We start from the raw sequence: 13,735 nt of genomic DNA, 5'->3' as shown, positions 1-13,735 counted from the left end.
AAAAGTAAAATTTTAATAAGGAAAACATTCATTTTTAATATATTGAGTGTTAGTTCACAATAATATTTAGTTCAGAAGAGGTTGTAAGTAAATAGGTGGTGCCTTGTCCTTTAATGTTGTTTCATTTTTAAATCATCAATGTGTGAATGTTTTGCAAACTCGAGGACGTGTGTTTTGGTTCGTTTGACCACCCAAATGGCCACGCCGTCCCCAACGGCCCACACTAGGCCATTCCCTAGCCTGCCTGAGGTGACCTGGTCAATTTGTGGCTCAAAGAACGTCCGGGCCCCTGGCCCACCCCTGGAATTGTGGGTTATAGCATACCGATTTGGCCTAAAAATGGCCCGTTCGTGCCTTTGCATCCGTTTGACCACCCAAATGGCCCCACCGACCCCAAGGTCCCACATTAGGTCGCTCCTCAGCCTGCCTGGGTGCTCCCAATCAATTTTTGGCCCAAAGAACGCTCGAAGACCAGGCGCACCCCCGGAACTGTGGGCTATTGCGTACCAATTTGGCTCAAAAATGCTCCTTTCACGTCGTTTTGCCTGTTTGACCACCCAAATGGCCCCGCTAACTCCAAGGGCCTACACTAAGTCGTTCCCCAGCCTGCTTGGGGTGTCCCGATTGATTTTTGACCTAAACCACGCCCGAACCCCGGGCCCACCCCCAAAACTGTGGGCTATAGCACACCAATTTCACTTGAAAATAGCCTGTTCGCGTAGTTTTGCCCTTTTAACCACCCAAATGGCCCCACCAATCCCAAGAGCCCACACTAGATCGTGCCTTCCTAATGCACCTCGGTTGATTTTTGGCCCAAATCACTCCCAAACCCCGGGCCCACCCCTAAAATAGTGGGCTATAGCTTACCGATTTAGCTCAAAAATGGCTCATTCGCATTATTTTGCCCGTTTGACCACCCAAATGGCCCTGCCGACCCCAAAAGCCTACACTAGGCCATTCCCTAGCCTGGATGAGGTGCCCCAATTCATTTTTAGCCTAAACCACGATCAGAATTTGGGCCCACACCCAAAACCGTGGGCTATAAGCTCACCAATTTGGCCTGAAAATGGTCCATTCACGCCATTTCGTCCATTTGACTACCTAAACGGCCTCGCCCACCCCAAAGCCCCACACTAGGCCGTTTTCCAACCTGCCTGGGGTGCCTCAGTCGATTGTCGACCAAAAAATATGCCCGGACCCCAGGCCCACCCAGAAACCGTGGGCTCTAGCACATCGATTTGACTTGAAAATGGCCCATTCGCGTTATTTCGCTCGTTTGACCACCCAAATGGGCCGGCCCACCCCAAAACCCCATATGAGGCTGCTCCCTATCCTGCCTGGGGTAGCCCGATCGATTTTTGACCAAAAACACACCTAGCCCCCGGGTCCATCCTGGAAACCGTGGGTTATAGCACACCGATTTGGCTCGAAAATAGCCCATTCTCACCATTTCTCCCATTTGACCACTCAAATAGCCCTGCCAACCCCAGGGGTCCACACTAGGTCTCTCCCCAGCCTGCTCGGGGTGCCCCAGTCAATTTTTGGCCTAATCCACATTCGGACCCCGGGCCCACCACCAAAACCGTGGGCTATAGCTTACCATTTTGGTCTGAAAATATCCCTTTCGCGCCGTTTCGCCCATTTGACTACCCAAGGGACCACATTAGACCATTCCCCAGCCTGCCTGGGCCGCCCCCGTTGATTTTCGGCTCAAACTACGCCTGGACCCCCGGCGCACCCCACGTACATCTTGAAAAAATATGCAAATTCAAAAAAGAAACACCTCAAATGGATATTTGAGCTCAAAGTTACGAAGGTTTGAAGTTTCACCAATTTACAACTACTTTTTTCTATCTCATTTCACTCTTTATTTTTGATTGACCTTTTTATCTTACTTAATTTTTATAAAAAAAATTAGCAATTAACGTTAAAATAAATAAACACCAAATAAAAGTAAAAAATAAAATAAAAAGAAACATGCTTATTTTATTAATTGCATAAATGCGTATAGCAAATGTTGTTCGATCTCAAAATCTGTTGAATATCACGTTTCACTAAACACGATCATCAAAAAAAAAAAAAACATGACACATCAAATTAAAGCAAAAATATTGTTAGTACTCTACAATCTAACTAAGATTCGTAATATAAAAGATTAAAAAGAAAAAAAAAAAAAAAAAAGAGAAGAGAAAAATTGAAAACTCAAGAGCATCAAATAACAAAATATTCTTGTTATCAACATAATGTAATTTATGAAAAATAAATTTCAACCACAAACAAAAAGTATCAAGAAACAAGAATTTTATTGATAAACGATATGTGTACATTCTGTTCCTCCATTAGTAGCGTATTAATTTCTCAAACGTAGGATGACTCTTTGTGAGTATCTCGTGATTTTATGGGATATTGGAGTCGGAGATGCATTTTTCAGGAAATATTTATCCATTTATATAGGCATAATTTAATGTTTTGAATAGACACAAGCTAGGTTTAGGCTATTGTGGCCTCCAAGAACTCTAACAAAAATTAGATTCTTCTTGTACGGTCTACAAAATTTCAATGTCTATAACTCTATAAAAATATACTACTAACTTTTATCTTAGAAAAATAATTAAGATGAATAATGGAGTTGAAGAAAACAGTAATTAAGAAATCTAAAAAGAAGAACATGTTTGACGATAAATATAAAGAGAAAATTAATGTTACCTAAAATAAAAGAAGCAAATAGTTAATTGTCAAGAGAAAATTATACAAATTTAATGGTGGCTCAATATTTAATCATCTTAGCAACACACCAATATTTATGTATAGGACAAATTTTTAATTTTTTTTCTCTATGTATATAAAAGAGTCCTAAACCTAAAACTATAAAGGTGTTGGAAAAAATAGGATAACCTAGTAAAAATAAGAAAATATTTAATGTGAAAGTTACTGAAAAAATATGATTTTGTCTACTTCTTCCATTTCTTTTTATTAATTTAGGGTACATGCGTTGATTTTTGGCCAAAAACACGTCTGGCCACTGGGCCCACCCCAAAAATCGTGGGCTATAACACACCGATTTGTCCCGAAAATGGCCCGTTCACTCCGTTTCGTCCGTTTGATCGCTCAAACCGCCAAAAAACCATAATGACCCACACTAGGCCGCTCCCCAGCTTGTTTGGGGTAGCCCGATTGATTTTTGATCAAAAACACGCCCGGCCCCGGGCCCACCCAAAAAACTGTGGGCTATAGCACACCGATTTGGCCCGAAAATCGCCCGTTCGCGACGTTTTGCTTGTTTGACCAACCAAACCGCCCAAAAACCCATAATGGCCCACACTAGGCCGCTCGCCAACCTATTTGGGGCTGCCCAATCGATTTTTGGCCAAAAACATGCCCGGTCCGCAAAGTTCAGGATGCGTAACTGCAAATTTCGCCAAAATATTGATAATTTTCTCACTTTTTTCCCAAAGAAATAGTATGGCAACTTCATATTTTTGTATAGCTAATGCTTGAGGTACTCCAATGTCCATCTTATTACATATTATAGTAGATAAGATGATACAAACATTATTCAAACTTTAGTATGACAACCAAACACATTAAATAAAGTAATTAAACAACTTAGGGTTAACAATATTAGTATCTCCTAGGCCATGGACCACGTAACAATTTTATCGTATTAATCATCGATAATTAATACGTAATTATTTAGCTACAGAATTTATCCGTCGATCCTATGCCATGGACCATGTAATAGGAACTCTACCTAAATCTGTATCCAACCCTAAAGCTTTCCATATAGCAATTGAACCATCAACAACATTATTTTTACAACCATCTTTAGTGTCACATTCATCGACGACCTTAGCCGTTACGCTTTTTCCATTATTATTCGGGCGAATGCGTATCAGTTTACCACACATTGAACCGCCAGCATACCATCGAGTAGTCAACGCGACTACTCGTTCTTTGTTGTCATGATATTGTTCGTCACATTCTGACGGACCACCCCCATCTCCGCCTTCACTGAAGTCGTTGAGGGTAAGGATACCTGGCGTTGAGCCAGTAGACGGAGGAGAAGGAGGAACAGAAGGAAAGGTTCCTCCTCCGCAAATACTGGTTCCAACGTCAGGATCATCGTTGCATTTTCCTCTTATGCAAATTAATTGACCGTCGCAATCGTTCAATGATTTGCATGGGCCGTTGCATTGCGAAATGGCGTTAGATGAAGCTATGAAAGTTGTGCAAATTATGAAAAGAGAAAAAATTAAGGCTAGATTTGACATAGTGGCTATATTTGTAAGAATTTATCGAGAAAGTGGTTGTATGAGTAATGAAGATATTGCTAATAGGCAGATATATATAGGCAAAGAAATGAAGATTTTCTTTTCCTTTTTTTTTGGGGGGGTGGGGGGTGAGGGGTGGGTGGGTTTACCACCAGGTATCCGGTGACCGCATTGGAGTCCCGACTAATTTAGATCCCATACTGTAATGTCCATTCTGGGGTGGCGGTACTAGCATGATTTTCTCCATATTCAGAACTCGAACCTGAGACCTATAAGTAAGATCAGACCATTAGTCTCATCACCGCACTGCAACCCTGTTAGTAAGAAATGAAGAATTAATGAAATGAGAATTACATATAGAGGTTGTTTGGTAGGAGGGAAAAGGATAACTAATCCCGAAATTAATTTAGAAAAGGAGCTTATCCATGTTTGGTTGGGACAAAATGCATGGGATAACTCATCCCGAAATTATAGTGTGTTTTTTATCCCTCCTTGAAGATGGGATAACTAATCGTGAAATAACTTATTTTTCAACCAAACGACCCTTAATGGATTAATTGTTTTCAGTCATGATTGGTCTAATATATAGTTCAATGAATGCATGCACGACTACTTGATGTTTGATTGAAGCTTGTACTTAGTCATGGATTCAGAAGTTTTACTAAAAGGTATTAAATTATAAAAAAGATAGACACACGAAAAAAATAATAACAACGTATAGGATGTATATACATAAAGCTAAAATTTAAACCTAATTAATTAACAGTAGAATTTTTCGACGATATCACTTGAATTCGATTAGCATTACAAGATGACTCATCCAATGTTATCCGTGACGGAGCCACAATGAGGTTTAGACCACAAAGCTAAAATGCATTTTGATACATTAAACATATATTTAATTTAATATAAAAATATTTAAAAGTTCTTTTTACTTTTTTTAAACTCTATATTAAATCAAAATAGATGAAACAAATGGAGGGAGCACAATTTTTTTTAATGAGTTATGCATTATTGCTTGAAGGACAACTACATGGTTGGATGTAGTCTACATTAAATTCTATCGACTTATCTATGTGCCCAATCATTTGTCAATTTTCAAAGTTTGTTTTGAAAAACGTGTTTATTAATTATTTCATTTATCTCATTTTACGTGATACCTTTGATTGACATGATATTTAAGAAAAATAAAAAAACTTTTGGAAATTTGTGATTATAAACCATTTCATTAGTAAAGAATAATTTTAAAATTACTTTTATGTAATTATTCTTTGAAACAGACTAAAAAGAAGCGCTATAAAATGAGACGGAAGGAGATATTGAAATATATAATAAGATACCACTATCATGGAGGTGATCCATATCAAATTTGATACATTTTCACCCATCACTTTGTAGTTATTTCATCAAATAATTTTACAAGTTGTTACAACAATTTTTGGATTTGTGATGCAATAAATTCACAAGTTGATGCCTCGATGGACTATATAGAATTGAAGGTCAATAATTGCTGAAATATTTATAATTATATTCAGGGGGCAAAGGAAAGTATTAGTTACGACTTAAGATAAACTATTTTTTATTCAGATCATATATTCGTGCTAGAAAATCATTAAATATGTAATAGTTATTTAATTGTGAATTCAATAACTTTGACGATTATGAATTCAGTGACAAATTTTGAACTCGTAAACTCTAAATTTTGAGTTTGGTAGCAATGCAGTACCCAACTCACATATTATTTGTATCGGAGAACATCTGAATTCTTGGACTTTCTTCAACCCTAATATGTGATGAGTCGATATCAAGGTGACTAAAAGACTATCGTCGATAGTAACTCCTTCTAATTGGTTTGTCGGTTTGACTCGATTTGCAGTTTGTAATTGTAGACGTAATTATTGCTTCTTCCTTCTCTTAAACTGTAATATTATGCTTTTCTTAAGCCGAGGATCAACCAGAAACAACTTCACTATCTTTCACGGTAAGGATACAATCTGTGTAGTACACATTATCCTTCCTAGACCTCACTTCTGTCGTATAGGGGGAATACTCTAAGCTGAAGTAACAATCGCCTCGTTAGAGTTTTTGCTCTCGAGATGGGTGAGAAATGAGCTAATTCGCAACCTAAGGGATCTATTTATACCCCTTCCAGGTAATCAGGTGTTGCAATCGCAACATGCAGGTGTGCAATCGCACAACCTGGCATCAGATTCAGGTGTTGCAATCGCAACAACCTTAGTGCGATCACACTACCTCCTCCCTTGCACCAGATATCAGCTGAAACTTGGAGATATTCCAAGTTTTCACCAAGGCCTCGGGATTCATTTGGAATCCGATATACTCAAATGAACTATGTAACAACACTAAATTCAACGTTTCAAATACGATGGAAATACCAGAATCACTGTCTGCAAATACTTGAAGTTATTAGAAAGAGGCTGCAAAGAACTGTTCTGATTCATATTACAAAGTGATTGAACTTGAAAACATGTAACAAATTCAGCTTAAAGATCATCATTCTTAGCATTAACACCAAGAAGTTTAGCTAGCTCCCCGTTTTCATACGCCTCGATGGTATCTGTACAGTGCATCGATGACATTGTAAGCGCGGGATTATGACTATAGAAAGAGCAGCAGAGTATACTAAGATATGGTTTGAGTTAGCTTACCATCTGATCCTCCGATATGTTTTCCATTGATGAAAACTTGTGGCACGGTGCGCCTGCCAACGATCTCACTGATAGCATCCTGGATGTTCCATCCATCATCTGACAAGAGGAAGAAACAGAATTTTGATTAAAGATTCTGATCAAAGACATGATCGGCTGTTCGTTTTCAACTTCTATATTGAGTTCAAATAGTTACTGCTGAAAATCAGTGTTTGTCAAAGGCGAATCAGGCCTATCGGAGCTTTAAGCACAATCTCCTGCTAACAACTACAAGGGCCTTCCACAAATAGTAGTTAGACGTATGAAACAGGAAGGTAGATAATATACAACAATAACATCATTCCGAAACTTCAAGGGCATAGGTTGCTGGGTATAAGTATGAAGCGAAGTGTAGAACTTTCTTGAATTAGAAGTACAGCAACAAAACATACCCAATGAAGTCCCACGAGTGGGTCTAGAAGGGTAGACTGTACACAAACCTTACCCCTTCCTCGTGGAGGCAGAGAGGTTGTTTGTGAAGGACCCTCGGCTAAGCTTGGAACAAACCTAAAGTTAAGCCAACCATCATGGTGCCGGAAGACACTCAATTTAGAGCAAGCAGAAGAGAAGCACAAGAAAATAACATGGACATATAGGAGCTTCAACTCTTCCCTTTATATGTTAAAAAAACCCTTCACAATTAACCAAACGAAAGAAAAAGAGGTAAGACAAACTAACACGGATGTCCTCCAATAAATTAGTTTAACACATATTCTGGCGAAGAAAAGTTAATTGCCTTTCAATGGTTCATTCCCTGCGAAGTACGCTCATTTAAATCAACAAGAGGAATAAGCTTGGGACATCGATAAACCTTTTTGAATAGTTGATCCTACGTTGCTTGGCCCCTCGAAAAATGTTGTCACACATGTATCAAATCCTCCAAAAATACGTAACTTTGGAGGATCAGAGGCATTAACAAAAACCCGACGATATTTTTGAAGAGGCCGAGCATCATAGATTGAATCCAAACTTTTTTTTTGGGATGAGCAATATATAAACCCTTATGAATTCAATTTATACATGCGGGACACTATAATCTCTATAACCCTGGTAATGAAATATTTAAATCCCTATAACCTTAAAAATATATTAAGGTTTCAAACTGTCCTGAAATTCAGTCTTATGGTGAGAAGCCGGCTTAAATGGTTGGCTTTTGATACGACATGAAATTTGAGCATTCAACCAAAACTTTATATCTTTCGACATTAAAGTGTAAACGTGAGGCTCCCAACAGTCTGCATGTGATATTGCATGCAATAACATTTCTGAGTCTCAATTCGCTGGAAATGGTTCTTTTAATTGGATAAGTACAATCAACCTTGTAAAGAAATCGTAGAAAATGTGATTGGCCATGGAAAGCGTAATGAGATGTGATCCATTGTATCTTAACAATTTTGCTTAACTACTGAGATTCACATAGCAAACAGTTGAGAAAACCTTAGAAGGTTGGCCGCTATAATTCTGTCTTACAACACGTGGGGATTGATAAAGGAAATTTGGAGTTGAGACTAGAGGCAAAGGAAGTATACCTCTCTCGTCAAGCTCAACGACATAAGGTTTTTGCTTCAACTCTTTAAAAACAGCCTTTGCTTTCTTACAGTACCTGCTAAGCATCAAAAAAATTGATATAAACAGTTATTATAATATACCAATAAACACAAATAAATAGTTTTTGCATGTCAGGACATAATATATATTTTTCGTTGAGACAGAGAATATACGTCTGGAGCCAACCACAGACTTCAAAACTCGGGGATAATGGTCCGTCCCTCTATCATTCTCCACGTAAACATTATATATACTTTTTAAGAAGCTGAATATGTACAAAATAGGATTCATTGATCATCTCATACTGTTAGTTGACAACAAACCAGAAGAGAAAATGGTGGAGGATCCAGCAGAAGATCCGGAGGAGCCAACAGAGGAAATGGAGTAGGATCCCGAGGAAGACTCAGAACATGATCCTGACATATACGACCCCCGGGATGGGGGAGTAATGCACATGGACCCAGAAGGAAGTGAATCCATTCCGGCAGCACATCCCGAGTATGAACCCATAGAATTCGATGGATAAAAGGATTCAGACAACTAGGGATGGCCGCCCGAGAAGTCTCAGGAGTACCACCTATACGGCGTAGATCCGGATGATTGATGGAAGCAACACCAAACATATCCCAAACTTCTCGCTCCCACCGGCTGGCTGATGGAAATAGACTGACTACCGGAGAAATTCGTGTTACTTTGTCTGCACTGGTTTGTACACGAATGTGTGAGTTATACCGAATACTCAGTAAATTATAGACCACTTCAAATCTTTGTTTTCAAGAGGGATAATCAACTCTGCAAATTTTGAGGCCCTATTATGACCACAATGATGATTACCCAACTCGGCCTTAAGCTTATCCTTCCTCTCTTTTGTTTTTCCTAAAGGTCTGGCACGACCTATCTTGACATTTTCTATGTTAGTAGGCCAATTATCTATGTAGTTCTGAAATCAAGACCTTTTCTTGAATTCGATTTTCATTTTGTAACATGGGACTTTTCCCATCGAATATCAATGAAAGTTTTAGATTCATCCCAAATTCGAAAATAGGTCGAAAAACTTTGGATCGGTTAATCATTAATGCCTGCATCGTACGCCTACCTCCAGCCAAAAAGAGGCTCCATATTAGAACACGTTTTGTGTGAATATCGCCACAGTTGCTACAAATTTGTTATATCTTTCAATATTTCCCGAACTAACATATCTTCCTTTTTCTTTATATTTATCACATTGATTTGACAATCAAAGACCATAAAAGGGCAGGTGAGATACAACTGCATTATAAAGGGACATGAAAAATATAATCCACAATTACAAATGAAACAAAATCATACTCCCTCCATTTCAATTTGTTTATCTTACATTCCTTTTTATTCGTTTCAAAAAAACGTCTCTTTACCTTTTTGACGACTCTTTAATCTCACAACTACACATGACATGTTTAAAACTTAAAACCACAAGACTAAAGAGCATTATGATAAATTTTATTCCATCTGTTTCAATTTGTTTATGCTATTTTTTCATTTAGTCCGTTTCAAAAAGAACTCTCTTTCCTTTTTCTGACAACTTTTTAATTCCAATTTTATACTTTGGCATGGTTAAGGCCACAAAATTTGCATATCTTTAATTCAATCTAAGACATACAAGATTCAAAAGTTTCCTTTTATTTTCTTAAACTCCGTGCCAAGTCAAAATAAAACAAAACAAATTACTCCTTCAAGCCCATTTTAATTGGCTCCTATACTAAAATAAATATTCCAATTTACTTATACTAAAATAAATATTCCAATTTACTTGTTCATTTTTCTCTCCCATATTAACTTTAGTATTAAATAACTACTTAAAGTAGCGAGATAAACATCTAGTACCCTCGAACTATGGTCAAAGTTGTTACGACACACTCTAACTTCACAGGCATTCTATTACCCCCTTGAACTCAATTTTAACGTATTTTTGTCACCCTTTTGTGCTGACATGGCACCTTTAATACATAAAATGGGGCCACATCACAGGTGCCACCAGCTAAAAAGGTTGACAAAAGGTGTCCACAGCAGGTAAAAAAAACTGTCATATTAGCTAAAAAGGTTGATAAAAATAATATAAAATAAGAGATACTTTACTCTAAAGTAGCAGCAGTAGTAGTAGTTAAATAAGGTTAGTTTAGTAAAAATACACCTCTAATTAAAGTTTACTTAAAAACAATATCTTTAATCTAGAATCACAACATTCATGTCTTACTTTTTTTCTTTTCCTAAACTTCGTATCTGAGTCAAAATCAAATAAATAAATTAAAACAATAGAGTAATAAGCTAAAAAAAAAAAAAAAACCAAAAAAGAGGTTAAAGGGAGATAGAGAAACTGACGGGCAATAAGATTTGGAGAAGATAACAATTTTATGAGAAGAAATAGTCTTCTTGACAAAGGAAGATGATGAATCTCCTCCAGCTTCACCAAATCTTGATGTGTATAATAATACTGTTGTTACACTTACTATCAGTAACAAAATGGAAAATGCACCTAATTTGGCCATTTTTGTATGGTATTTTATTTTCTTTGAGCTATGAAAGAGTTGAAAATTACTATGGTTCTTTCAAGATCTCTCAATTGGAAAATAAAAAAGAAAAAGGTGTATTTAGATGATTGGGCCTTGGGCATTGGGCTTTGGGTTTTGGGTTATGGGCTGATGATAAAATTGGATTGTTGGATGAATTTCACAAATAGCCACTTGACGATGGAAATTACATTAGTATCCTCAAAAGTGTTCGATCTTGAGCTTTTGTCCCGCAAATATGTGGTTTTGAATTTTTGTCCCCAAAGTTCGTGGACTTTAATTTTTGTCCCTGTTAAATGAGTTCTAATGTTTGCCTATAAGGCAAAACTTGTGGTCAATGGAGCAGGTTCATCGTCTTAAAATGTCCTGAACGTATTTTATGGGCAAGAATTAGAACGTGTGCCTTTTATGGGAAACATATCTAGGTTCTAATGTGTGGATTACGCATCGCGTATATCTCGCGCACAGGAGCAACATATTCTTGTAATAACGTATTTGGATACTTAACCTAATTTGGATTAGGCATCACTTATACCTCATGCACAGGAGCTACATATTCTTGTAACAACGTATTAGTTCTTGTAACAACGTATTAGGTATCACGTATATCTCGCGCACAGGAGCGATGTATTCTTGTCATAACGTATTTGGATACTTACTAATTTGGATTAGGCATCACGTATACCTCACGCACAAGAGCGACTTATTCTTGAAATAACGTATTAGGCATCACGTATATCTCGCTCACAGGAGCGGCATATTCTTGTAACAACGTATTAGGCATCACGTATAACTCGTGCACAGGAGAGACATTCTTGTAACGTATTAGGCATCACGTACATATCTCGCGTACACGAGCGACATATTCTTATAATAACATATTAGGCATCACGTATATCTCGCGCACAGGAGCGACATATTCTTGTAATAAACGTAGCATAAATATATACATTGACTAATATGACCACATTCCAACAAGTCACATAATAAAGTACTATTTAATATACCTAATAAGTCTAGAAAATATACACAGCTAACAAGGGAAATCATTTTCTTCAGCTTTGCATATATTGTTACCAGCAAGGTAATTTTTTCATGTCAAAAAGATTTTGACATAGAAGTAATTGTTTCTCTAGTTTGAGCTTGTACAAGTTAAGAATTAGTTACTTCTTGCAAAAATATATACTAAAATGGCAATCTGGTGCACTAAAGCTCCCGCTATGCGTGGGAAAGGGCCCCGCCACAAGGGTGTATTGTACGCAGCCTTACTTTGCATTTCCGCCAGAGGCTGTTTACAAGACTTGAACCCGTGAACTCCTGGTCACATAGCGGCAACTTTACCGGTTACTACAAGAATTTTGTTGTCAAATTTATATGATCCTTCTAAGTACCTTAGTATCTAATATATGAGATTCAACGTAATCTGCTCATTCATAGGCAAGCACTGGTAAATGGTTATCGGACTACACGTTCGAAGAAGAGGCGCGGGATGCAGTTGATGAGATTCTTGATCTACGTTGCTTCGAATGTGGATAGATGACAGCAAGCTCTCGAACGCGGTTCAACACACTCTGAGGAATCGAGCGCATGCGGTGCTTCTTCTTTGCATCAACCTGCAGCAAGTCATGTAGTTTTGAGTTTAAAAAAAGGTCACAATAGATAGCCCGGAGCACAAAGCATCCCGCGATAGTAGGGTCCAGAGAAGGGTTGCATCCCGAGGGGTGTGATGTTGACAGTCTACCTAATGTAAGCATTAGTGGCTACTTCCAAGGTTAGAATCCATGACATATAGTTCACATGGAGACAACTTTACCATTGCTCCAAGGCTCCGCTTCTCATAGATAAGACAACTAGATAGAATAATCACGGCTTAAGTTATAACGAGACAGCTAGCTTTTTTTTCCATGACTTCTCTTCTATTTGTCAACGAGAGCATTAGCGCCAAAAGAATACTATGATGATGATATACTTGTAAGGAGAGGATGTGGTTTTGCAACATGATGTTCCTATGGTTATGTGCAAAGAATCATCAAAGAGAATCGATTTATAGATTAGAGGTTTCCAATTGGTAGGAGAAAGAGAATACCCCTCTCCGGCTCTGCAATCTTCGACAGCTAGCCCTCAAAAGATTCCGCCATTTGTCCTGGCAGAAGGCAAGGGACTAAAAAGTCATACCAAAAGAAAACATGGGAAGCAGCAAATTATATGTTACTAAACGGTCGAGTACCTTCAGATCAGCTGGACTACGACGCATTGAGGATGGGAAAAACATTTTCTTTATGTCACTCCATCTGCCAACGCCATACTCGGAAACACCCTCCACCAACTTTAGAACCTCACGTGTTGACCAATAATTGTTGCGTTTTCGGTCCTGTTTAGTGCCTCGGGTCTCACAACCTATAGTCCAATCATCTTCAGATGTATCATCACTAGACTGGTCTGAAAGAGTGCCAGAAGGATCATCTTGTGCCTCAGCTGAATGGATGTTGTCGTCATGGGCTCTGTTCGCTTTGCAATCTTTGGATAAATGTCCCTGAAAGGGACAGCGAAAACATAAGCACCAAGATTATAGAAAGAATGTCTGGGGCATCAAAAGAAGTAGCAATAATCTGAAAGAACACCATCTAAAAGTGGATATGAAGTGTTCGAGCAACTCAAACGC

General features: G+C 38.1%; 3 protein-coding genes across 3 annotated transcripts; all 3 read right to left on the bottom strand.

The window, feature by feature from the left end:
* Window positions 1–3,500: 3,500 nt before the first annotated feature.
* LOC107847201 (kiwellin-like) lies at window positions 3,501–4,301 on the bottom strand. The gene has a single exon (XM_016691417.2). The coding sequence runs from the start codon at window positions 4,269–4,271 to the stop codon at window positions 3,720–3,722; it is 552 nt and encodes a 183-aa protein (XP_016546903.2). The 5' UTR covers window positions 4,272–4,301; the 3' UTR covers window positions 3,501–3,719.
* A 2,338-nt stretch (window positions 4,302–6,639) lies between these two features.
* LOC107848569 (glutaredoxin-C4) lies at window positions 6,640–11,129 on the bottom strand. The gene is made up of 4 exons (XM_016693359.2): window positions 10,886–11,129; window positions 8,509–8,582; window positions 6,941–7,039; window positions 6,640–6,849 (listed from the first exon to the last, which is right to left on the bottom strand). The coding sequence occupies exons 1-4, from the start codon at window positions 11,050–11,052 to the stop codon at window positions 6,776–6,778; spliced, it is 414 nt and encodes a 137-aa protein (XP_016548845.2). The 5' UTR covers window positions 11,053–11,129; the 3' UTR covers window positions 6,640–6,775.
* A 980-nt stretch (window positions 11,130–12,109) lies between these two features.
* On the bottom strand, window positions 12,110–13,729 carry LOC107848477. Its single transcript, XM_047400006.1, has 3 exons — window positions 13,301–13,729; window positions 13,160–13,216; window positions 12,110–12,686 (listed from the first exon to the last, which is right to left on the bottom strand). Exons 1-3 carry the CDS (start codon window positions 13,343–13,345, stop codon window positions 12,537–12,539), a joined length of 252 nt encoding a protein of 83 aa, XP_047255962.1. The 5' UTR covers window positions 13,346–13,729; the 3' UTR covers window positions 12,110–12,536.
* Between the last annotated feature and the right edge of the window lie 6 nt (window positions 13,730–13,735).

The sequence above is a fragment of the Capsicum annuum genome, chromosome 11 (genome assembly GCF_002878395.1).
Source record: "Capsicum annuum cultivar UCD-10X-F1 chromosome 11, UCD10Xv1.1, whole genome shotgun sequence".
In the NCBI taxonomy this organism is placed as follows: Eukaryota; Viridiplantae; Streptophyta; class Magnoliopsida; order Solanales; family Solanaceae; genus Capsicum; species Capsicum annuum.
Note: the sequence above shows the minus strand (reverse complement) of the source record. Positions and strands in the feature narration are given on the sequence as shown.

Bases quoted from the DNA above. Each gene is read 5' to 3' on its own strand.
- LOC107847201 (XM_016691417.2), bottom strand. From the start codon at position 4,271: ATGTCAAATCTAGCCTTAATTTTTTCTCTTTTCATAATTTGCACAACT.
- LOC107848569 (XM_016693359.2), bottom strand. From the start codon at position 11,052: ATGGCCAAATTAGGTGCATTTTCCATTTTGTTACTGATAGTAAGTGTA. The intron at 8,583-10,885 runs GTCAGTTTCTCT...GATGCTTAGCAG, and splicing joins TTCTCCAAATCTTATTGCCC to GTACTGTAAGAAAGCAAAGG. The intron at 7,040-8,508 runs GTATACTTCCTT...TCCTCTTGTCAG, and splicing joins CGTTGAGCTTGACGAGAGAG to ATGATGGATGGAACATCCAG.
- LOC107848477 (XM_047400006.1), bottom strand. From the start codon at position 13,345: ATGTTTTTCCCATCCTCAATGCGTCGTAGTCCAGCTGATCTGAAG. The intron at 13,217-13,300 runs GTACTCGACCGT...GCCTTCTGCCAG, and splicing joins GTAGTCCAGCTGATCTGAAG to GACAAATGGCGGAATCTTTT. The intron at 12,687-13,159 runs GTATTCTCTTTC...GACTTGCTGCAG, and splicing joins GATTGCAGAGCCGGAGAGGG to GTTGATGCAAAGAAGAAGCA.